The following is a 25,611-nucleotide window of genomic DNA, read 5'->3' on the forward strand; positions in this document are numbered from 1 at the left end:
GGTGACTTAGCACAAAGACTGTAGTCAGGGGGATACTGGTAGCCTCTGTCAAACAAAAAACACATTTTAACAAAAATAAAGTAAAAATATCCATTTTATTTTCAAAATTGAGTGAAAAGTGATTTTCTTTTTGGTTCCATGGCAACTAAGCATACATCCACTGATGAAGACTTTGAGATGTGGTTGAAAGCTCTGGAAAAAGCTGGTAAGTGGACCTTGAGTCAAGATTTTGTCAAATTTTAAACATGCAAGGCACAGAGCCTTTGCTGAATTACTGAGCTCTTAAGCCATTGTCAGAAAATTAAAATGTCTCGCTTAGTACATATCTTGATCACAACACTTCAAAAAACAAATTTTAAGGATCCTTATCCAAAATGTTTGCTAAAAGAATTACTATCAGCCAATATATTGTTACCTGATTTTCCAGTATTGGTCAGGCTGTAATACAAGCAGCTCAAATCCCTGCACACTTCAGCAGTTATGTGAATCACAATCTGGGATCACAGAGCCTTTGAAATGATGCTGAGCCTCCTTTCTATAAACTAAACATCAGTCTATTATTGAATCGGTGTCCCGGCCGTAGACACCGACAGGGTGCTCTTACTACGAGGTTAGGTTATAGGAAGCTATGGATCAACCAGACGGCCTCCATCTAATAGACTGTTTAGGTTTAATATGAGTTTTCACCTCCTGTAATGGACCCGGCTGTCGCAGGAAGGACACACGGTGAGATCTTACTGCAAGTTGTGTGTATTGCGAGTGGAGAGGCAGACTGATGGTTCTGAGTCTGTTCACTGCCTGAATGTGAATCACATCCGTAATAGTTCCCCTCACTTTATGAGTAAAGAGGGACAATATCTCTGTGTGTGTGTGTGTGTGTGTGTGTGTGTGTGTGTGTGAGAGAGTGGTAGATTTGGAGCCGCTAGACGGTCACCTTTGCTGTAAAATCTGCTTTATTGGCAACTGAATGATCCAACAACCTGCGGTCTGTTGTCCTCGGGGGCAGGTATTTGTGTTTTACCGCAAATTTGAGGGGACTTTGAATGAGGCGTCTGCTGAGGTGGGACAGATGTTCAGCCAATCAGAGGCTTTGGCAGCCGTAACCGTGGTTACCAGATGTTCTTATCATACCAGTCTTACACCTCTCATTCTTTCACAGTCGGAGAGAGAGAAAAGAGCTGGTGCTGACTGTTTAGCCGAGAAGCAGTGTTTCATGTCTCTCTCTCTTTAAAGGCTGAAGGCACTGAAGCATTTCCTGCCACTTTTAATGGACTTCTATTCAACTTTCCAGTCCTGATCCACTTTCATAGCTCTGCTTTTTGCTTCTGAAATCCTCATTCACTTTACAAAGTCATTTCAGTCCTCTTTACGCTGTCAGCCACGCACGCAGCACAGTGTTGGCCATTACATATAGCCTCTGAGACACGGCTGGTATTTGAATATGAATGTTGTTCAGAGTGGTTTATTTTTGAATGTTTCTTGAGCGTGTGTGTTGGCAGCTAAAGGAGATTTGAAGTTCACAGTACCACCACCCCCACCCCACCCAGCCCGAGCCCTCCATCCCTGAGCCCATCTGTGCTCAGTGTTTGTTGTGGTTTTGTGTGAGATTTAAGGGCTGGGAGAGCGAAATAGTTTTGGGATGCCTGGGTAAAATCTGTGTGTTTGGGCACAAAGGGGTGTTTTCATGACCACACAAACACTTCCAATCTGGCTCCAGGCTCAAACTGTGCAGGAAGCAAGTTATTGAGTCGCAATATTCAGTTATACAATTGTTTTTCTAAAAAGAAAAAAGTGCAACTTGGTTTTCAGTGTAGTTTTACTTGTTTGAGGATTATTCTAGAAATACGTCAATATTTTAAAACCACACAGAATAAGTTGGATGACTATCATGAAAAGGGCACTTGATTTCAGAAAATGTATGTATTTATTTATTGATTTTAGCTTTTTATTTACATGTGACAATGCACAATATTATCCTTTTTTTAAAAACAATGTAAATGTGCCGGGGTTGGCTCAACAGGTAATTTGTACCCATGGTCCTTCCCGGCACAACTAAAAACTGACAAAATGGATTAAAAGAAATAAAAAATTGGTTGATTGGTTTCTTTTCTTTAATATAAGAAAAATAATATCTCAAAACTTGATGATAAAGAAAATAACCTTGATAATTTAACAAAAAATATCTTAACTCAAAGAAGTTCTGGAGCTTTCGATTGTATTGAATGATCTTCCCCAGCAGATGGATTTTGCTTAGTTATCAAGGAATTATAAACGTTAAAATTTACATTTTTCTTAGCACTTTTAGGACTGTTTACTTAAAAGCTGAGCTCCAAATAAGCTTCTAAATTGACTTAAATGGAATTGTTTTGTTGTTTCCAACGTCAAGAATCAACTTTAAATCTCAACGTTTCAAATGATGATTGTGTGCTTGTGTTCATGTGTAATTAACCGCAGTGTTGTTTACCTGCATTCACATTCCAGTACAGTATAAATGAGAGGGCTTCTATTTATGTTACAGTGACAACATTGTGCCAACACACACACCCACTCACAACATGTACTTGCATCGCCTCGACACATACAAAGCTCATGTGTGAGATATTGAAATTAGGACTCATGCTCATGCTCTCCTCGGCCCTGTGGACAGACTGAGCTCTGCAATGTCATCCTGAGGAGAAACCTACTACACCTCTGCAGTGAACACATGTGTTTCTATAGAGCACCAGCCTCGCCTCCACCCCCCAAAGACAAAGACAAGACAAATGATATCCTTCCTGTCTGTAGCATTAAGCACATAGCAATTTATAGTCATTGCAGACGATACTGGGATTAGAAAATTGCAAATATAGTCTCCTCAGATATCACTTATTTGACTATAATTTAAAACGTGAATTGGAAATCAAAACAACAAAGATAAATATTTTGAAATGCTCTTTCTCCAGACTCCCTCTTCTCTAGTATCCATTGCTTTCTCTGTATTTCATTGCTTTGATGGTTTTCTGTCACTTATCTCTGTCTTTAAACAGGAGGGGCTGTCTCCTTTTTCTCTCTCTCCCTCTTTAATGATGTGCTTGAGTGATGCTAATGAATGGTTCTTACACTCCCCTTCAGTCACTCCCCCTCTATTCCCCTGTTCTTCTTCTCTCCATCTGCCTGCTTGATCTGTCAGAGACCGCAGAAAGAGATTTTTCTACTTTCGGTTATGAAATTCCCTCAGGGTGATTCTAAAGGAAAACTCAGATGTCTCTCCTCATCTCTGCCGACCTGGTGACGTGATGGATGGAAGTGCTTAAAAGGCCTGACTCTATCTGTTGGATTGTCTATCTGAGTGGCTCACAGTTTCAGTCAGGAGGGAGTGTTTGGGTAGACGATGCAAAAGTGTGTAGATGGCCCTGTTGAGATAGGTGTGTGTGTGTGTGTGTGTGTGTGTGTGTGGGTGAGTTTGTGTACTTATTGTATGTGCATACAAGCCTTTGTGCTTGCATGTGTGGTGCAAGTGAAGTCTGGTGTGAAGGAGAGCCCAATGTGACGCTCTGCACAGCCATGACTGATTGCACTCTGAGCCAACTCTCCTGTGCTGGGACTGAGAATAGGTTTTTTGTAATAAGTTTTGAAATTATTATCGAGCAAAAATGGCTAGTTCCAGTTTCACAAAATGTTTTTTATCATTTTAAGTTGAATATCTCTGGGTTTTGAAGTCAGTTAGTCAGACAAAACCAGCAATTTGTAGACTATTCTTTCACTATTTTCTTACCTTTTATAAACTAAACAATCAATTGATTAGTCTGACGATTCCTTTTTAGATTAATCGACAATGAAAATTAATTTTAGTTGCAGCCTTATTAGTTAGAATTAATGACAAACTTACACTAGTTAATCTTTTTGTAAGATAATTATCACTGGATTCTGCTGTTTTGATGGAGACCAAAGCGGAACTAAAAGGTGAGTGAATATTGGAGTTACAATAATCAGATGGCCAGTTATCTTGCAATATGGTTTTAAAGTGAAGCGAAACACCTACCATAGGTTGAGGCATACAGTAAATACGTCTCAACTTTCTTGCATCAAGTGTCGTATTTTTGGTGTCACTTTATGGTTATACAGTAGTTAAAGGTACACTGTTGAGATCTGACCACTAGTAGCGCTATGAAACAAAGTTTTGTACGAGTGGGTCCCCGTTTTGCTTGTACTTTGCACAAGGATGCACATTCAAGCACACAGGCGGCACATTTCACATCCTGCTGTTGGTTTTGCGCTATTTCGCTGATCAACAGTTAGCAGCAGTAACACATCAACAAATGTAGCAGTGCACCAACAAAGGCAGGGTAAAACAAGACTGCTAGCAAGCAGAACGATTTAAAATATTAAAAAATGAGAATGTCTTTTGAGAAAGGAAATGCATTCAACACATTTTTTTTAACCACTGAATTTAAACAGAACTTTTGTTTGTTTAAAGAAAACTCTACAAGGCACCTTTTAACCCTGCTTTGTTGCAGATTATTAGAATTTTTCTCTCTCAAACAGGGCTTCATACTGTTTGTTCATTAACATTTCATAACATCTCTTTCTTTTTTCCCCATGACCATATAAACTCCTCTTAACTTTCAGTTTCTGCACATTTTTACTTTCTCCACTGCTATACACTGGGCCCCTGCTGCTTTGACCCCTCTATGTCTCTCTCAGCTTTCAGCACTGTATACCCCAGTTATTCTGGCTCTGCCATTTCATCCTTTAGCTCTTCCTGCATTCTTCCGTTGTGCTCTTATGTTCTCATCCTCCATTTTGTTCCTCCCTGTATTACTATCCTTGATCCTTGCCATCTTGTCTTTATCCCTCTATCCCACAGTCGTTATCCCCATCCATCCCTGCTATCCCTCCCTCATCCGCCCTTCCCTCCTTTCATCCTCTAACCCGGTGCAGATGCTGCAGCCAGGTGTTCGATGTGTCAATCTGGTTACCCAGCAGGTTAGTCAGATAATCAAGACTTAGCCTCCATTTCCCATTCTGTCAAGGCTGTCTGCTGTTCCCAAGCTAAGACACACATGCAGTCACACTGTCTTAAAGACTTGGTACATACACATGTATGTGCAGTCAAATGGTTAGGAGGAATTTAGCTGGAAAAAGGTTTTGTGACCCCAGTGCTCAGCATAACCCAAGCAGACAATAGTCTTTGTCTTTGAACTTTATGACTTCTCTGCGATAACTGCAGGGTGAAAGTAAGTCAAAAGTGATTCTCTTTATGCAAGAGAAAGAAGAGTATCAGAAAGGGATGTAGAAAAGTTCCACAGTGATTTTGGACTGAACATCGCCATGGAAGCAGAGAGAAGGGACTTTGGGAAATGGAAAATTGGAAGTGTTTGGGTTTCATTGTAGATAGGGTAAGAGTGACGGAGCTTGCAGAGGAAAGTTTCAATAACACTGACAAGATATAACAAGAGACGAGTAGATGAGTTGTTTTCATGTGTAGAGAAGAAGCAGAGGAGGCAGGGTCATCTGAGTCCTTGAAAGTAATTTCCCAGAGCAGTATGAGATATAGTTGGAGAGAGAAAGAGAGGGAGGTATAGATAGGAGAGAGAGCTAAAGTGTCTGAGCACTTGAGACATGGGGTTCATCTATGGTTCTCTGCCATATGACGTCAAAGGATTATATTCCGCCAGGAAATTATAAACATTTTCTCTCCTGCAGTCTTGACTGGCTCACTCTGTTTTCTTAATCCACTACTTTTTAATTTTTGTGTTTCTACGAGTGAAAACCATGTATGAAATTTGAGCTGTATGAATCTGGGATGCTGCAGATCAGTGGCATGTCAGCAGAATTTTATCTGACATTTGTACTTGGAACTTTTTGAACTTCATGACCTTGGACTGGCTTGTCTTCGCTGTTTGGAACTGAGCCAGGGGGTGGGAGGCATTATTTGCTCTGAAACGGCAGTGGGAACATGCGGAAAAAAGGTTTAGTTGGTGTTGTCCTTAGAGTAAAATGGATAGAGGTGAGGATACAGTTTCTCTGGCTCAGCTCTATCCCACAGCGGGGTGTGAGTGTGAGCTTGTGTGGGTTTGATTGGCGATGCACTTTTTCTTTCTTTATCTCTGTTTATCTGTGATTTATCTGCTTCAGCAAGGCAAAAAGGGTAAGCAGGTTACAGCCACTGTAGCCTGATGTGTAAGCCGCTTGCCAAATACACTGAGTGTGCGTGCATGTTTATAGATATAAGTTGTTTTTTTTAACTCAACGAGCACTGCGTAACAATATTCTGTATCAATAATGTTCTAATTTTCTAATAATCTATTTTTATGGTCTATATACATGATGGTGACAGTCAAGGTCTTGCTGTTTTTCATTTGAGTGGCTTAAGTAGCTCACAGAAGAATCATCCGTTTTTAACCAGAGTATTGGTTAATTTCATTATCCCTCTGTAGGCCTTAAATGATTAGTTGATCAATAGAAAATGAATCAGCAACTATTCTGATAATTAATAATTAAAGTAATTTAGAAATGCCAATTCACTAGTTCCAGCCACATTTACAGTTATTAACAGATAAGAGCAGCTAATTCCCATATTTGAGAAGCTGAAACCGGAGAATGTTTGGCTTTTTTTTTTTTTTTTTTAACTGCATTTAAAGATTATTTGATTATCAAAATGATTGATTCATTTTCTATCGCTTGTTGAAACTATTAATTGTCTCAGCACTAGTAGGCATCATAGGAATTTACACCACTGCTTGAACATGGTCAGTTTAAAAGGGAGAAAAACATCAGAACATATTTAGTTACACCTCTGATATTGTTTTTGATCAAACAAATTTCACAAAACAAAAGCCATCTATTTCTTCTTCTGTCTCCCTCTGCTCTCCATTATCAGGCTGCTGCTGACTTTGCCAAGGCCCACCTGACGGAGGCTCTCCGCCAGCAGCTACTGACCTACGAACGGGAGAAAGAGCGAGACAGAGAAAAAGACAAGGAGAAAGATGAAAAAAAGGAGAGGGGCGGCCTGTCTTATCCTTCCATCCTAGAGCAGCAGATCCTGACTCTGGACAAAGAAATGTTGGACAAGCTCTCTGCCACTTACAATGAAGCAGGTGTGTGTATTTGTTTGTTATACACCACAGTAGCCTGGAAAAATCCCCCCACTGTAAAAACATGTGCACATAACTATATACATCATATATTCAAGTGTAATCACGCAAAAATGTATGAATGTTCTTGCATGTATGACAATCTGGGGATATTTTTCCTGCAGTGGTTTTGTCTGTTTAGATGCTACACTGGTTCATTAATTAGCAATAATATGAATGTGTGCATACAGTATATCAGCTTGAGTGTGTGTCCACAATAGAGTGCAGAGGCCACATACAGATGGATTTCACCCATGAGTGTTGCTCGTTCCTGTGGACAAGAAAGCACCAGTTAGTGCATGGCGATGCTTTTAAATGTTGTCTATAATTCTGCATGCAAACTATTATTCTCTACTCCACTGTTTCACTTGACTGTTGTTGAATAGTGACTGTCAGCAACCCCAGGCCTTGCTTATTCAGCTGTTTAAATACAAGCTTATCTTCACAAGGCTTGTAGTAATTATCTCTGGAGGGAGGCAGGGAGGGAGGGGTGCCGAGAGAGAGAGAGAGAGAGAGAGAGAGAGGGTCAGAGGGAATGATGTATGTGTGGAAGGAGGACATTTTGCTGGTAAGAGCTATACGATAGAAAGGGATGAGAGACCCGTGCGACAGGCAAAATGAAGGGAGAACAATGAAAGAAGTGCTGAGATAAAGGGTAAGGAAAGGCAGGAAAGGGACAAACAGAAAGTGGCACGTTGAAAGGGTGAGGAGAGTGAGAACATGGATACAAAGGGTGATGAAAACGACCTGAGCGAACCCAAGCAAACCTTGGGGAGAGGAGGAACAGAACAAAACATCCCACAGCAGAATCATACAGTACAATGTACTGTAGAGACATACGGGCTTCATTCATAAACATATTTGACTTTGTTCTAGATTCCATTATAGCCTTTTTTTAAGATTACGACAAAGGTAAAATAAGTTCATTATAGGTTTTGTAGACATCAGAGAGGCAGTAACAGTAAGGGAGAGGTGCAGCAGAGCAATGAGTTGCATGTGGTTTTCATCAGCCTCTATTAATTTAACATCTATACTATAGGGAGAAAATGCCAAAAAGGCCAATACCATATGTTAACACTGGTGATTATGAATCTTTTTTTTTTCTACAGCAGAAACATTATTGGCTTATTGAACGTGCAGGTGAGAGAGTTGAAATACAGACTAACATACATGGACTAACTGTAGTGAAATGCTGCAACCTCAAGTATTCCTGTGTCACCTTTCCTTCCAGTGCCACTGATTAAACCAACTCTCTCAGCCGAGTGAGAAGCAGAGTAAAGACGGGAGAATTGGCGTAGTGAAAAGGTTTTGGTTTACGGAGTAACCAATAATGGAGATATATAGCCTTATCATTCCTTAAAGGGACAGTTCACCCCAAAATCAAAAATACATATGTTTCCTCTTACCTGTAGTGTTATTTATCCATCTAGATTGTTTTGGGGTGAGTTGCCGAGTTTGGGAGATATCTGCCTTTTTTGAATATAATGGGACTATATGGCACTCGGCTTGTGGTGCTCAAAGGACCAAAACAATACATCTGAAAAACTCAACAGCAATGTCTCTTTCCAGAAATCATGACCTGGTTACTCAAGATAATCCACAGATTTGTTGTGATCAGTTTCATGTTCATGTTCATCGGTAGAAAGAAAATAGTTCCTACATGAAACTGCTTACAACAAATCTCTAAGGCCAATAACCCTTAAAACTCAGCAACTCACACCAAAACAATCTAGATGGATAAATAGCACTACAGGTAAGAGGAAAAATGTGTCTTTGAACTGTGCTTTTTTTAAAAGGGAAATTCCAGTTTTAAACAACCTTGATTTTAGCTTCAAAGTTCAAAGAAAAACTAGCAGTCAGGCAATCATACAGGTTTTAAATAAACCTCCAGGTAAACCAAACTTCATTGTAAAACAAAACTAAGGTGAACGGAAAATGTTTTACCCAAACTGTTCATTCCTTCACAGTTTACAGACCGACCTCCTCATTTGTTGTTGACCCACAATACCTTAGTTGTTCCACCAGAGGGCCCGCTTTAAGTTTAAAATGTACGTTTTAAAATAAAGTGGTTTGGATAATCTATATAAACCTGTCTGATCATCTGACCACGTGTGTTTCTTTCCCCGTCGGACTTCATTGCAGCAGTGTCACCATGTTCCCAGATCTCAGCAGTTACTTTGGTGAGTTCATTGTCATCACAGCCAATAGAAATGATGGCCAAAACTACAAAAAATAAGACCCAACTTGTAATTCACAGGAATTCTCCTTAAGAAAAGAGACGAGGGGAAAAAGAATGCAGCAGCTTACAATGAGATTATAAATCTGAACAGCCTAAACAAAAAACGACAGCTGACATGTGACTCACTTGGTGAGGGGGGGGTCATTAGTATGAAAGGGCCATTGAGAAGGCCTCACATTTTCCAGAGAATGATGGGTCATATGATACACTAATTGTTGAAGAGAAGAATTAAAATCTCCAGACCTGGAGCACCCAGTCTGGAGGCAACAGCTGATTATTACCTAACAGAAAAGGTTGATATGCTGCAGTCTTATTACCTTTTGTTTCACTCACCTGCTCTTGACCTCTTCATCCTCTTCCTCCTCTCCTTCGCTGCTTCCTCAGCTGCAGATAAAGCATCAGCTTTCTGATCCATGTTGCTCTCAAAACGGCCACCAAGTAAATCTTCCCTCCTGATCCCTTTGCCTACTTCTGTTCTTAAGCTACGTGACCTGTTGCATCCAGGCTCCAAAGATATGTCCATATCTTTTTATTATCCCTCTATATTTCTATCATCCTTTATTTGGAGGCACAGCAAGACGGACCGACACCAAGGTTATAGATAAACATACAGTCAAGCTCCATTACAATGCAGAAGCTCCCTTGTTGTCTGTTCCAAGCATTAGACATTCAGGAATTGAATATGTTGCAGTGTCTGTCAGCATCTCCTGGGGGGATCTGCTGATCAGGTAATTGTTGTGAATTCTTGTCCCTGTATCTGATTCAACAGTCGCATCATTTAGGGGGCACAGCTCAGTGCTTTCTGTCGCAATCGGGGCCTAAATTAAGCTGGCAGGGAAAGAAGAGAGAGAGGGAAAATAGAGAGATGCACTCTTGATTCAGCTCCCAGTCCCCAGGACAACAGCATATCAGATTTATCCCTCTGTTGTTTATCAGCGAACAAAAGCGCTTGAAAGAAAGATAAGGGAGGTGGGACTTTCTTTGATGGAATGGCCAGGAGCTTAGAGTCTATTATGGAAACAGTCTCCTTAATGCTGTGTGGTATTCTGTTAGCACTAACCTTTATGTAGCTGTGTGACATGTCTCTCAGCACATGTTTGCACCCACGCAAGCACACAAAAGTGTCCAGTAGTGCATTAGTCCAATTATCAGTAGTTATTGTTGCGAGCAGCAATGTAGAGACCAGGTTGATGAAGTTAGCTATGCCATCTTCGTCATCTTACGAATTAAAGGTTACGATTAGGACATTTTTTAGATTGGTTTGGTTACGTTAGAAACGTTGTCCACAATGTGGAAAATTGTCTTTGGCTTCTCCACAATCAACATAGGTTACAAATAAAACAATAGTAAAACAACAGTAAAAGAGAGAGCTTGAAGTTCAATCATAAGCAATCAAATACAGTTCTATAGGCCTGTTACAAAAAGTACAAAGTGCAAATTCCGCAAACATATGACAAATGTACAAATTCAGCGAGGTAGGGTTAGGGAGTGGCCCTGTACGATTTGACTATGTATTTAATAATTTAACTGTGCTTGGGACAAATTATTTGTGGAAATATGTGCAGAAATATTTGGGGGGGGAAAGATTTTGTGCACCTGATATACCGCCATCATCTATCTCACGGAAGAGAAAAATATACCTCTAGAAATGCAAAATATTCTTTTACAAAGCAGGAATTAAACATACTGTTTACTGTATTTAGTCACTGCATTATGAAGTGCTTTATGTTTTTATAGACAGGTGACATGAAACATTGAGTGTACCTCATAACACACAGCAACATGAACACACTTCAATGTCAAACTGCCAAATTCTGAACTACCAGAAAGCAGAACATTTTAGAAATCAAATATCTGTAAGAAGGATGGAAATATTTCTGCCTCAGTAATGCAACAGAAAGTGTTCATATTACCGGTGCCAGAGTATTGATATTGTATTAAAAGAAAATGTATCACTAAACAGTGTATCGCTATGGTAATAACTATGTGCCTCTTCCCTAGTTAGATATGTTCAGGCTGTCCTGAACTGCCAGAGACAATATAAATGTTCTCAAAACACACGTGTTTTCTGAGTGAAGCTCCATTTTGTTAAGTACCAGTCATGTTGTTTTTGCTTTTCTAAGCTTTGCATTTATTTGCTGTTCTAATAATTTTTAGCTGAATGTTGTCATGTTCTTTAATGCTACGAGTCATTTTTCCTGCTCTGACAGGATTGTTTGGATTGTTGTTTTTTTCTCTGAAATGTCTGATTACATTCAAAAGCACTTTACATTCCATTCCCCTTTTAAGTAAATGTTTGTTAAAATGTTTGTGAGTATGTTTGCAGCAATTTGTTCAAACTATTTCCTCCTTTAGATCACTTAGTTTGTCACGCAGAGTCAACAACATTGGAACTGGGGTGGCACCAAATAATGACACCCACACAGGTCTTTCAGCCCCCAGTTATGTACACAAACTGGTATCAAACTTTTTGTTCCCACTTGTGAATGCTATCGCACTGTAACTAGTGAGTGACCCCTTTCCACCCTGTGCGTCAATCACCAAGCTTCTCATTTGAATGGTGACAGGGCAATCATTTATCGGAGTCGTTTGACAGTAGCGAACAGATCTGAATAGATCCCTTTGAAGCTACAGCAACATGATCAAAAAGTGACCTTAACTTTGCCTAGAGGTAATAGTGGACTGGTAGAGGGATGAGGCAAAACACAAGTTACTGGTTGTTGTTTTTTTTTTACCTACAGTTCACTGCTCGCTGTCAGTGTGGATATCATTAATTGAAACGACTTGCTGTTGTTTATTTGTGTGTTTAAAAAAATAGCATCCAAGTGTACAATCAATTATCGTAAATGGCTCAAACTTTATAGAGCTGATAGCAATCAATAATATTGCTTTACAGTATAAGTGTCCAAATTATACAGCCATAGGCGATGCAAATGGATTAAAATAATATGCCATTTTAAAGGTTTATTAATGTGCAGTATAGATGAAAGTGCACTGGGAAATGTGTAGCCTACAGCATGAATATAATGTTGATCAAACATTTGACAAAGGCCAAACTTGTTTGACAGGCTCTGACATCTGAGATATGACAGTTCTTGTTATATAACAAAACAGCTCATCATTGCAGAGGTTTTTGGCAGCTGACTTTTAAATTTCCAATGCCTGAGTTTCCTGAACTCACCAAGGAGACTTTTTAAAGCACTTCTTGCTCACTGCATGACTGCAGGACCATTTTATAGCTAAGATTGGGAGTTTTTCATTGTGATGAATTATCTATCATCTCAAGCAAGTTTTCAAGTCTTTGCAAGTTTGATGTTGGATTTAAAAGTGCTCTGACTGTCTGACTCCACACAAAATACTCTACATTTTTGTGTTTAAAGTTGTTAAAGTGTATATGGACTCCAGGCACAGATCTTTTTATTTTTCTGCTCCCACATGGTTGAGAAGAAGGATACTGATTATCTAAGATGAGAACTCCACCGACTTACAGGTCTTGGAGTACTACTGGTGAGGTCACTTGAGGCAATGTGGTTGGAGTTGAAGACTACAAGTCTGAGAAAAAGTCTGGTGGTGTGGAATTAGTTAAGTGAACTTCTAAGACCTCTGGAGCCTGCGCCGCATCTCTGCTTGAGGCTACTTCAGCCACTACTAGCATAACACACTCGAATCTGAAACTAAACTGTTGGTGGTCAAGTTGCATTGTGGGTAATGTAGACACCAGGTTTTGACAAAGAAGAAGAATGTGTGGAATAAATCAGAGAATATTGCTGGTTCTGTTGCATCTATTTTGATCCTTTTTTTTAAACTCTCCATCGTGAGTCCCACAAAGGAGTTAAAGGAGTGCAATGCTAAATTGGTGGAGTAGTCGTTTAAACCACTTCCTGACCCACAAGGTTGACTTTGTTAATGTTGCCATAACCACCTTGCAAAATTAGAAGAGCTGAATGTCACTGTAGTTTATGATACACAATTATCTACCCTTCTATTTTGCGTCACAAAGATTATAAAAGGAACAAGAAACACTCTGAAGATATTGATTGAGTGATTTAAATGTACACAGGAGACAGCAAAATCTCACATAGGGCTCCAAAAAAGGCTGCGGCTGGCCCCGAGGCAGCTAGTTATTTAGAATAGAAAGGAATGAATGGAATAAAAACTATACATTATACAATGTGACATACTATGCAAATTCAGAGTGTTGCACAGACCTGATAAAGCAGTTCAAAATGCTTCATGCAGTGCAAAATGCTAAAAATAGCATCGCTATAAATGTTAACAGTGCTAGTCCAAGGAGGGCAGGTTAGACAGGATGGCAGCTCTTAGGCGGGGGGAAATCGCTGTTATGGGTGGAATAATGGACAGGTAGTGTTTTCTTAGAAAGGTTCTGAAGGAGACAATGAACCGGGGTGAGCAGGGCAGTGGCAGTCTTGCCCTCACATTTTTCACCTAAATGCCAAGCAGCTTGGTTAAGAACATAAATCCATGGGATGTATTCTGGTGCTGTATGGATAGAGACTTTGCTAACTCTGAGAGAGTGAATCAGTGCAATGATACAAATAACTGGGGAGAGATGTTAATCTTATTGGAGAGTTGGTGTTCCCGGCCAAGCTAAGCCAATAATTAGCATGAGCACAGGGTGCATGCAGGCCATGGTGCCATTTTAATAGGGAATGCTGAATGTGAGCTTGGCAGGGCTGGGCTAATTGGGGAAGGGTGTGCTAGCAAGGCACCTCAGTCCATTATCTCTATTACCGTGGGAACTAGATAAGGATAATTAGCTGGACAGCATGGCACAGTGCAGCGGCAGCTATGGGCACAAGCAGCAGGATTAGGGATGCATACGATGATGAAACTAATAGAAATGGATTTTTCACAAACTGTGTAAAAGATTTAGTAAGTAATTTACAATTAAGTGGCAACAATATTCACGTCATCCATCTCAGCTAGTGCTGTTTCCCATAGTCTCCTTTTTTTGCCCAATTTTCTGTTCATCACTTTTTCTCATCCAAAGCTATAAATGGGAATAATAAAGTAATTCTCCTGCTTAGAAGTAATCTCTTTTCTCTTTCTTTCCTCATATCTCTGCCCTTCTCCTAGCTCTCCACCACTGGTCAACTCTTACTCTTCATTGCTGCATGCGTTACCTTTCTCTCCCATCTCATTCCTCACACACTGACTTGTATCAGGTCTAGGACAGAGAAGAACCTTTCATGGAGGAGATAGATTTATTTAATTCAGCTCAACATAAGCTTGTCAGTCAGTCAACATCGCACCAAGATGTGGAACTTGTGTTTGTAGGTCATCCACATTCTTACGATGGTATTTAAACCAGCTTTGTTTTAGTCTTTCCTCTACCTCCTGGGGCATTTTATACACTAAAATCCTGAGACTGTCTCCACTGTATGTCCCATTTTCCCGTCCCTCTCTCTGTACTCCCCCCCCCCCACCCTCTGTCCGGGTGGTCTAGACCAGTAGGACCCCCTACTCTCTCCTCTGTTCTCCTCTCTCTCCAGTGTCTTTCCTCTGTGTGAGCAGATGGCCAAACAGGCAGATCTGTTCTTTCTCTACAGGATTTTGGATCTCACACAATAGGCCTCAGATTCTGAGTCCAGACTCTGTTCTGCCTGGCTGGGAAGCTAAACAAAGAGAGGAAGGAGGAGAAGAAATTAAAGCATTTTGCAGAGTGGTTCAAGGAAGAGAAGTTACTTCAAAGAGTTTTTGCAATGTTTGCACATGGCTTCATGTGCTTCACTTTAGTGCTGGGGGGAAGTGTGTGTATTGTACTGAGCTTGTGCATCGTAACAAATAGCATTTTTCGCCTTTAAATTACTGAAGTTTTTAATTGAGATTGCTATGATTTAGGGTTTGGTGATATGACAATGTAAACCGTGAGCACACCTGAATTTGTTAGCCATCACATAATTTTTAAGCAGGAATGTTTTTATGGTAATATTTTATTATTTTAGCCACTCTAGCATCGTGGCTCTATGGATGGCAATATCTGTCTGTCAGTCGGTCCACCACTTTGATCCAGACTGAAATATCTCAGCAATTATAAGATGGACTGCACTGTTATTTTGCTCAGACATTCATGTTCCCCAGAGGATGAATCCTAATCTCTTTGGTGATCCTCTGACTCTTCCTGTAGCGTCACCATGAGGTTGACATTTGATGTTTTGAGTGGAATGTCTCAACAACTATTGGACGGACTGCCAAGAAATTTGGTACACACATTCATGTTCACCTCAGGATGAATTGTCATAACTTAAGTGGTCCTCTGGCTTTTCATACAGTGCCATCATCTGGTCAAAATTTGAATTGTCCAGTACTTTGTTTAATGACCAAATACCTGTAACACTGAAGACTTCAGCCTCACCTGTACACTGTGTTTAGCGCTAATTAGCAAATGTCAGCATGCTAACACGCTAAACTCCCCTCACCCTTCTCCTGCTCCATCTCTTTTCTCCCTCTTTCTCTGGTCCCCTGCTGTTTCCCTCTCTCCTCCATCTGTTTCAGGTACTACATGTCTGGTGGCCCTGCTGTCTGATAAGGAGTTGACGGTGGCCAATGTCGGAGACTCGCGCGGAGTTCTTTGCGATAAAGACGGCAACGCCATTCCTCTATCGCATGACCACAAACCTTACCAGCTCAAAGAGCGCAAGAGGATCAAGAAGGCTGGTGAGAAAACAGCTGCAGTCCAAACCAACAGACTTTTCTCAACTGATTCTGAGCAGCAGAACAAGGCTTTAGTTAAAATTTTCATGAACATCAAAACTCAGATTGTTGTCATGAAAGAATAAAATAAGTCTTCTTATGATCAAAGCTAAGCACCATTATCCTTTTTTTCACATCTTGTGTCTCTGTGCTCAGGCTGACATCAAAACCCAGTGACTGATAACACTATCTGCTTCTAAAGCAGCATGTTATCAAACACAGCCAGACAGCACAGTATTTAAGGTGTATTTGTAGGCATAATTCTCCCTCCTACCCTATCTGCATACTCTGTGCTGAAGAGAGTTTGATAGCAGGTTGCCAGATTAGTCAGTCAGTGTGGTCACTGTCAGGTTAGCCCACCATCTCCATCTAATGGTCTAATTGGGTACTGAACAAAAACCTTAACAGATTTAGTATGTATTATGTAGCTTGTAATGTAACATGCTTGTAATTATGATATTGCAGATGCTTCCCTACTGATTTCAGTGACCTTGGGGGCACCTGATGTTTTAATCATAAATTCCACTAATAGGAAGGAACCACTAGTAAACTAATAAAAACTGCTTCTACAGTGTCCCTCTCTCATGGGGTGGCATTATCTTGTTACGGTGGTGTTTGTCTGTCTCTCACATTCTTGTAAACAGACACTCAAGAACAATTAATGATAGAAACTTTATTCCTGGACCACAGGCTCCACATGTAGAGCTGATGATCTGATTAGATTTTGGAGCACCTTGCTGCATATATTTACATATTAATTAGGGGAAACCTGATTTCCAAACTGTTTTAACTCCTAAATGCTAAATTGCTGCAGTGCTGTTTATGCACTGAAAAAAGAGAAGCTAAAATTCCAAAGAAAGTTCAAGTTCACGCACTAAGTGTGTTGAAAATGTTTCGGTCATAGAACTTCTTCAGGCATCAAACTCACAGTATGAAACAATAACATCTTGACACTAGAGCCACAGACTGCAACGAAACAAAAACTCCCCCAAATTAGATCAGCAACGTATCGTTAGAGCCACATAATACAGTGAATGTTTTTTAGGTAGGTTTTACTTGAAATATTTAATATAAAATATCAGACTATTTAGTTAAGATTTCCTTAATAATAATAATTCATTAAATTGTTATTGTATCTTTATTAATTTGTAGACTTTTAAATTTTCCATATGAGTTTTTTAAGGTTATTAAGATTATTTCCTGTTTGTATATGAGAGTTAAACCATATGGAAAATATCATGCCTTTTTTATTTATTTTATTTTATTTTTTATTTTGCATTGTCTGACTAGCATTTTCTAATATTTCCTTTTTTTTTCAATTGTATTCTGTGGATCTTAAAATACATTGTTGGTCATAATAGGGATTTTTTAAAATCAGTATATAATTGTCTTAGGTGTTTATGATTTGACTTGTTAATTGGAGTGATTGTAGTCTATGGCTCTAGTACAAAAGTGATGTTGCTGTTGTTGTTCGTATTGTTAGTTTGACTCCTGACAAAGGCCTTTTTTCTGAAACGTTGCATTTTCAATAAACTTAGTGCTGACAGTGTACGAGAATGAAAACTAACTAATGAAATACATCGATTTCAAATTAATACAAGCCATTAGTCATGTGAAGAAAGACAATTAAAGTCTAATGATGTTGTGAGGGCAAAAATGTACTGCCCTCAGCAGCTAACTGATAAGTTAACACCTCATAGTAATTAAGAGAGACATTAGGCAATGTCTAATGTCCTTCTTGTTTCTAATTGCAAAACATTTCCCCAACAATTATGTCAAAGCAGCTAGCTAAAGAGACAGTAGCTGCTAAAGTAGTCACTATTGAGGACAAAGAGGTCATGTCCTCTGATAGTTTTTCTGGGAATTTGGGGATTTTAGCAGTTATGATAGAAAGTTACACATAATGGGATTTTTTATAGCCTGAACTCTCAACCTCAGTGTTTGTAATATGCTGGCTAGGGCCTTGCTCACTAGGAACTAGGGAGGCATCCTGACCTAGTATGGAAGTCTTCATCTTATCCAGTCATTTCCAGAACAATTCCCTGCTTGCAAATCTGTTGAAGCCACAGAGGACACACAGCTGTACTTCCAGGATGTGACATGAAATGTATCCAACAAACAATTCATTCCATGAGCATGAACGATGAGCACTGAGTTAAAACATGTCAGTTGCACTGATCCATATTATTATTTGCACTTTGATGCAATGAGCAGCGGTGTTAGAAATGAATACACATTCTGCCAGTTGGTTCAGAGGAACAAAAATAGTCGTTTATCTTCGGTTTTATGGCAGTAACATGGAAAACATCTGTTTCTCTATTTTTCCTCTCAACTTGTGTTCCTCCTTTTCCTCTCTATTCTTCTTCTTCTTCCTCACATTCTTTCTAACACTTCACCCTCCCCCCCTTCTCCACCTTATATTTCACTTCCCACTTCTTTTTTTTTATCATTTTCCAACCATTTCCCTTCTGTCTTCCTCCTCAGGTGGGTTCATCAGCTTCAATGGCTCGTGGCGTGTCCAGGGCATCCTGGCCATGTCCCGTTCTCTGGGCGATTACCCCCTGAAGAACCTCAACGTGGTCATTCCTGACCCTGATATCATGTCGTTTGACCTGAACAAGCTGCAGCCGGAGTTCATGATCCTGGCGTCGGACGGCCTGTGGGACACCTTCAGCAACGAAGAGGCGGTTCGCTTCATCAGGGAACGACTAGACGAGCCTCATTTTGGTGCCAAGAGCATCGTCCTCCAGTCCTTCTATCGTGGTTGCCCTGACAACATCACCGTCATGGTGGTCAAGTTTAAAGGCAAGGCCAGCGAGCAGTAGACTGCCCGTCTACCACACACAGTATCTATATTATGTTTGAATATCAGTAAGAATAAAATAGGCTAAAGGTGAAAGATTTAAAAACTGAGCCTGCAGATTTTTTGAACAGAAGTTAGCCCTTCAATGTATCAACACCCCCCCCCCCCGAAAAAGTGACACGTCTTTCATTTAGGCTTAGCCATATCGTTCAGACATCGAAACGTGAGCTGGGTCACTGATATGCAAATAAACAGATTTAGCTCTGTGCAGCTGTGGGTGCATGTGTCCTTGAGTCTTGAGTTTGTGTGTGTGTGTGTGTGTGTGTGTGTGTGTGTGTTGAGAGGAGAAACAGTTTCTTTGTGTGATAAACTTGCACACAAGTGTCACATTAACAACCAATTCATTGTCCAGCCCAATAATGAGAAATTTAAAGTATACAAGATAGCATGGAGTTTCAATTCCACATTATTTCAAGCCTGATGTCTTTCACTCAATGTCTATGTGACCACAAATTTTTATATTTTTAGTTTCCTAACTCGGTGTTCCCACATCATTTAATTGTACTGACGTCTACGAAGTGTCTGCACTGAAGAGTCTGTCGTTTAACATGTTGGCAGGTTATTTTTTTCCTGGACCAGATACATGTCACTGGTGCAAATCCTCTATGAATTTATTCCCTTTATACAACACAAATAATATGCATATGCTTGTTCAAATATCACCATTCATGTTGTACAGCAAGAGAACCAATTACAATGTCATATCACACTTGCTGAATGTGAGAATTCACGATGTAAGAATGAATGAAGTGTTTTGTCTTAAGTTGCCCCATTTTATAAGTTTAGCTGTTGAATGTCTTAGTTCACTTAAAATGATTGCTGTTAGTTTCTGTGCTGATAAAGTCTCATTTCTGTTGTGATTGTTGATACATTTTCAGATAATGTGGTGATAATGTTGTAACATCTCATTATTACTGTAACTGCTAATTATTAATGCATAAGGTTTGTCACCTGTTATCTGATTATATAATAACATTCACTGTTAAACTTGTAAGATGGTAATAATTGATCATCACATAACTGAAATAATAACTGGCAGTTATAATTTTAATATTCTAAGATTTACAACCCTTTTAATAGGCTTTTTTAAATATTGACATGCTATTCCTTTATCTGACTTTTCTTACATTATCATTTACTACAGTGTACATGAGATATAAATATACTGAAATTGACAACTTACTGTTACAATATCATCTGTTGCTTTGCCATCTTAAGAGAAAAGTCCTACAGATACAGATCTCATTGTTCGAACTCCATTTCCCTGAACTGTAACTCAAAATGTAACAAGCCTTTGAATGAAATGCGTCATTGTTGCCTTATTTTTTTTTTAACTGTTCATTTCCAGTTTATGAAGTCTGCTGCCAAAACTACTTCTCAGTTTTTAATGTAACGCAGTCGATCATACCATGCACACTGCACGACCTCAGTGTCATACCTTGATAACTCACGATGTAGAATAGCATTGCTGAAAGAATGTCTCCAAGAGACACAACATTGTAAGATGAATGTACATACTGTCTTCATGTTAGTATCACCCCTCCACTGTTTATACAGCAATGAAGAACGCAATGCGCCTGATCCTGGATTGTTTAACTTCAGAGATATATACCAGATATACCATGTTTGTGCTTTTTCAGTTCACAATCTTCCTTGATAATGTACGTTACAGAATGTTTATGTGGCATTTGTACTTGTTTTTGTTGACTTTAATAGACTGTAAAAAAAAAAAAAAAAAAAAAAAGATCAGAAATTTTAAAATGTAAATCAAAAGGTAACATTAAAATGAGAAATGATCATATAATTTTCTGCGTGTTTTTTTATTTTATAAAGAAAATAAATATAAAAAGTAACTTGTACAGATATAGCATAGAGACAACAAAGTAGACATAAAAAATAAAGGTTAGACTTTAATTGGATCGGCCTCCTACAGACAGTTTTTGTATTGTATTTGTAACATTTCAACAGCTTATTATTTGAGATTCAACAATTCAGCAGTTTCACAGATTAGACTGTTTTCTAGGTTTGGCTAGGTTTAGGCACCAAAAACATCTTGGTTAGGGTATGTTCATGAATTGTCACATATACTCTATTGATAATCTGTTAAACCTCTACAGACAAAGTGAAAGAGTTTAAATGTTACAAATACTATCCAAATAAAGTGTTACCAAAATAAAAAGAGAAAAATGGCACACACAAAAACAACATTTAAACAGCCATACCCTATCCTGGGGATTCAATATCTCATTTTCAAAAAAAAGGAATAATAATTATGATGAAAATAAGACTCTGGTACCTACATGCTGTACAGATTTGCACGTTGGTTAAATCCATATCATACAAAAAGGCACGTTAAGCGAAAATATGTACATTAATATTCCCACTAAATATCATGAGAGCTTGTTCTCTCACCATTTTTTTTTCATAAAGTTCTCTGCCATGGTTTACTTTTCTTGTTTAAAGAGAGAAAATGCAGCGAAAGAGATTCAACAACTTCCCTTGAAATAGGACAATGATCCTTAACTTTTGAAAAGCCACCTGTGCCACCTGCTGGGTGATTAGAAGATGTTCATTACAGCAGTCCACATTTACTGGCATGTTAGGGCTAGGCAATAAACTGAGTTTCTTTTGCTACTGACATGATTATCTGATCAAAACAAGTTTAGTCACATCATAATACTGAATCCCATATAATAAAACTGAGAACAGCTACAACAACCAATGAAATGTAACCGAAATCGATCAGCCTATCAATCAATTAAAATAAGTGGTCATACAGTATTAATTAGGGCAAACAAATCAGAAGTCATGCAGCATGAGAAATGAAATAGGATGCACTGATAATTTAAAAAGTACATATAGTTATATTTATTGTTATTGTACTAATTGTGACAATGTATCACTTAGATCATATTGTCCAGTCCTGCTGTAGTACATTATTAGTGCAATGCTGTAATCTATCATAATAATTCAAAACATGTTTTTATGTACATGCATATTCATTTGAGATGAATAACGAATTACCAGAAACAATTTTTGCTGAGAGGTTTCTGGAAGCTGCACCTTCAGCCTGCATACATGGCAGTCTAAAAATAAAACTACATTTCCCCATCAGCCGGGACATATGTATTTATTTATTTTATTTTATTTATTTTTTGAGTAATCCTCCACCAAAGTGTCCCTGTGATGTCATTGCTATGGGACAACCAGCCAGGAAGAAACACAATCTTCCCGATGTACCAAACGTGGACTTCCTGGCTGCTGGTGTGTATGATGATCTGGAGCAGGTGTGATGTGACTCCACTGACTGTTGCACTGTCACTTTGGATATAAATAGCTTTACTGAAAGCTACGCAGGGACAGAAGGAGTCCCATCACAACAGAGGGGGAGGGATCACTCTGCCTGTGTGTACATAAAGCATACTGATTGCGGACAGTCTCCATAAGAGCGCAGACACACTAAGCCTACAGATAGACAGTACAAAGGAGCCACTGGGTGCAGACAGCTTAGTTTATACAGTTATACAGGAAGAAGAAGCCATTGCCTTTTGGACATAGACACAAGCTGCACTTTTAGGACATGGGCACGCATGGATCCAAGCTTCAGAAACAAGCACAGGTCCTGATGCTGGGTCTGGACGGCTCAGGAAAGACTACCCTACTCTACAAACTGAAGTACAACGAGAGCGTAGTGACCGTGCCAACTGTGGGCTTCAATGTGGAGACACTGGAGACAGACAGGAGCAGCCCGAGCCTGACAGTGTGGGACGTGGGGGGCCAGAGGAAGATGAGGCCCCATTGGAGGCATCATTATACTGATACAGCCGGACTGGTTTTTGTGGTGGACAGCTGGGATGAAAAGCGGCTGGACGAGGCCCGCAAGGAACTTCATAGGGTAATTAAATCAGAATTAATTCTTGATAAGAGTAACACTTGACTTTAAAACCTTTAGCATTTATAAGTATGAACACGTAATGTTCAAAACAATCAAAAATGTGTTTTGCTTATTGTTCCTTCAATTGGATGTTTGGCCTTCACTGTGCAGAATGATGTTTGTGCAGAGTTTGACACTAGAAGGCTGTTTTCACATTCAGCTGCTGAATGGGGAAAGTTTCTCTGTGCTCACATTTAATCTGAGTTTAAGACATGTACGTATGAGCAGGATTTTGTGACATCACAACTAGTTTGGGAGCCAATTGTGGTCCAATATGCAACTCACACAAGCGTGATGCGAAAACTTGAAGCCTCCAGTGCACATACACCAAGAATGGACTTTTCAGTGAAGTATGAAACATCTTGTTAAACTTTTGAAATGAAATTCATAGATTCAGGATTTTTTTAATGAGGGAGAATGAGCAGACTTTTAAGAATTTTTAACTGGGTAACTTTTTTTGTGGAAAAACCAGTCAAAATGAGACACAAAATATTGGCTCACTATAATGTAATTGTACTACTAACTCCGTAACTGTGTATAAAATTTCAATGAATGATAGTGAATGATAATAAGACTGTATGCTAAACTTGTACTCATACTTAATGATATATGATTATACACATGAACAGATCTTGCTTGTGTTATAAAGCATTAATTATTTGTTTCTACACACAGACACATCATTCACAGACTGGTTTAAAATATGTTTATAAATGTGCTCAAAACACATGAAGATGTGTTGATCTTGAAGGTTAATTCTTGAGCTTAGAAATAGTAGTTTGACAAAAAACATTCATTGCCCACTTATGAGTTTTCAGCAGGATCTCATGACTTTCACCAGGATGGAGTTGGCTCAGTTGTCATCTAGCGTGAAAAATAAGTATTTCTAAATAAATAAATAAATGCTTCATTAATAAATAAATATTATAAATAAATACGTCAAATTTCATTACAGTTGTGTTATATTGTCATTCTCTGTTTATACACCAGTTACAGATGCTTCATAGGAATTATAATTGTTGACAAATACATTAATAAACACTAACAATGTCCTTATCTCTCTTTACAACTACAGTACAGTGTGTTATAGTGAGTTATAAACCATATAACGAGTGTTTATATACTGCTTACTGCTAAAAAGGCAAGGCTATGGTAAAGTCTTCCTCTGATGGGAAGTGTAGCACAAAATATCTGCATGCAATTGACAGGTTCATCTAAAACGTTTGTTTTACACTGTAGTAATTAAAGTGTTCTTTACTTTGTTTTCTCCGCTTATTAGGTCCTGAGGTACGAGAGTCTCAGAGGAGTTCCTCTCGTGGTCCTGGCCAACAAACAGGACCTTCAGGGAGCTCTAAGCCCCGAAGTGCTTTGCCTGAAACTGGACTTGAGAAGAGTGTGTGAGGGCAGGGCCTGGTTCATCCAGCCCTGTTCAGCCACCACCGGCATGGGACTTGAGGAAGGTTTCAGGAGGATAGTCTATCTGATGAAGACTCCACTGAAACAGACTCAGGAGGACATTAAGGTTAAGATGAGAGCCAAGGGCTTCAGTATCACAGCTGTGAAACAAGTCTTGCTCTGCAGCAGATGATGGATGAATTGTTTTTTTTTTTGAAGATTCATTCATACAATGTGTAGGATTCTTTCTCGCCTGCCTGCAAATGGCCTCACTGTGGGAAGATCAAATGAGAGCAAAAGGGATGACATGATCACAGTTTTAAGTGTTAATCTCTGTGGCAAAAAGAATGTTTACTCGATCCTGGTATCTTTGGACCATGGTGATCTGTGAGTAATCTTGGATTATGAGGATAATTATGAGAAAACAGCTGGTCACACGCTGATATGAGCTGTTTTCAAAACACATGCAGTCTGACAATGTACATACTGTCCATGGAAAACTGAGTGATACAAACCTGTGTTTGTTTGGTCAAGTTTCTGTGGCTCAGAGAAATGTTGTTTTCCAATTGTGCTTTATCCATTTTTCTTTATTTGTTATGTATTTATTTGTATTCCTTGGCATACAATATCAAGACTTCTTGTTATATACTTACTATTTCATGCAAGCTTTATTTATGTATTTGGAATGACACTGCCAGTGTTGTCTCACAATATGTTGAATTGTAAAGATTTCCTTCAGCAACACAAACATGACTAAAACATAATTGATGTAAAGTATACATGCTGTTACATTAAACACATTAAAACAATAACACAACTGTCAAATCTGTCAACTCATGTCGTGTTTTGAACTTGTTTGTTTAATGTTATGCTGCCACTGCTTCAGTATTGTTTTGTCTATTTGTTGCAATTAAATAAAGTTGTTAAAATATCTGGAATCGAATTAGGTGGTTCTGGAGTTTGGGTGATAAAATAAATAGTAGAAAAGGTATTTAGTTAAGTAAAGGTTGCAATACAAGAATGTAAAAATTCTGTTACATGTAAAAGTCCTGAAATTCAAAATCTTAGATTTTGACACAAAGCCCATACAAGCCCTTACAGGATAGTCCATCTTAAATCATTACTCACATGCACATATGTACATTGAAAGAGTTATTAGTCACTATAATTGCTCCTCCTTTCCATACTGACTGTGAAGAAATCATCTTGTAATTATAATGTAGGAGATGGTGGACAAATTGTAGTCCTTGTTCTGGCAAAAATGCATTTCAGTTGAGTTGAGCCAAAGCTAATATGAGGCTTCTGCAATCTGAGTTCAAATCAAATGGCTATCATCCAAAGTTATTGTGTT

The 25,611-nt window shown here is 39.0% G+C and overlaps 2 protein-coding genes across 4 annotated transcripts in view; both read left to right on the forward strand.

The window, feature by feature from the left end:
* ppm1lb (protein phosphatase, Mg2+/Mn2+ dependent, 1Lb) overlaps positions 1–20,732 on the forward strand; it is a 44,127-nt gene extending 23,395 nt beyond the window's left edge. For 2 of the 3 annotated variants that reach the window (XM_044201979.1, XM_044201981.1), the window contains exons 2-4: positions 6,863–7,079; positions 15,871–16,032; positions 18,553–20,732. In XM_044201979.1, the coding sequence (XP_044057914.1) occupies positions 6,863–7,079; positions 15,871–16,032; positions 18,553–18,893 (720 nt within the window). In that variant the 3' untranslated portion in view covers positions 18,894–20,732. Of the gene's footprint in view, positions 1–5,872; positions 5,990–6,862; positions 7,080–15,870; positions 16,033–18,552 lie in introns of those variants that run through there. The other variant, XM_044201980.1, reaches the window with a different exon arrangement.
* A 358-nt stretch (positions 20,733–21,090) lies between these two features.
* LOC122878736 (ADP-ribosylation factor-like protein 14) lies at positions 21,091–25,085 on the forward strand. Its single transcript, XM_044201982.1, has 2 exons — positions 21,091–22,826; positions 24,145–25,085. The coding sequence occupies exons 1-2, from the start codon at positions 22,512–22,514 to the stop codon at positions 24,451–24,453; spliced, it is 624 nt and encodes a 207-aa protein (XP_044057917.1). The 5' UTR covers positions 21,091–22,511; the 3' UTR covers positions 24,454–25,085.
* The last annotated feature ends 526 nt before the right edge of the window (positions 25,086–25,611 follow it).

This window comes from Siniperca chuatsi, linkage group LG7 (genome assembly GCF_020085105.1).
Source record: "Siniperca chuatsi isolate FFG_IHB_CAS linkage group LG7, ASM2008510v1, whole genome shotgun sequence".
NCBI classification, from domain to species: Eukaryota; Metazoa; Chordata; class Actinopteri; order Centrarchiformes; family Sinipercidae; genus Siniperca; species Siniperca chuatsi.

Excerpts from the sequence above, each read along its gene's own strand:
- LOC122878736 (XM_044201982.1), top strand. The coding sequence starts at position 22,512 with ATGGGCACGCATGGATCCAAGCTTCAGAAACAAGCACAGGTCCTGATG. Across the intron at positions 22,827-24,144 it reads CCCGCAAGGAACTTCATAGG|GTCCTGAGGTACGAGAGTCT; the intron begins GTAATTAAATCA and ends TCCGCTTATTAG.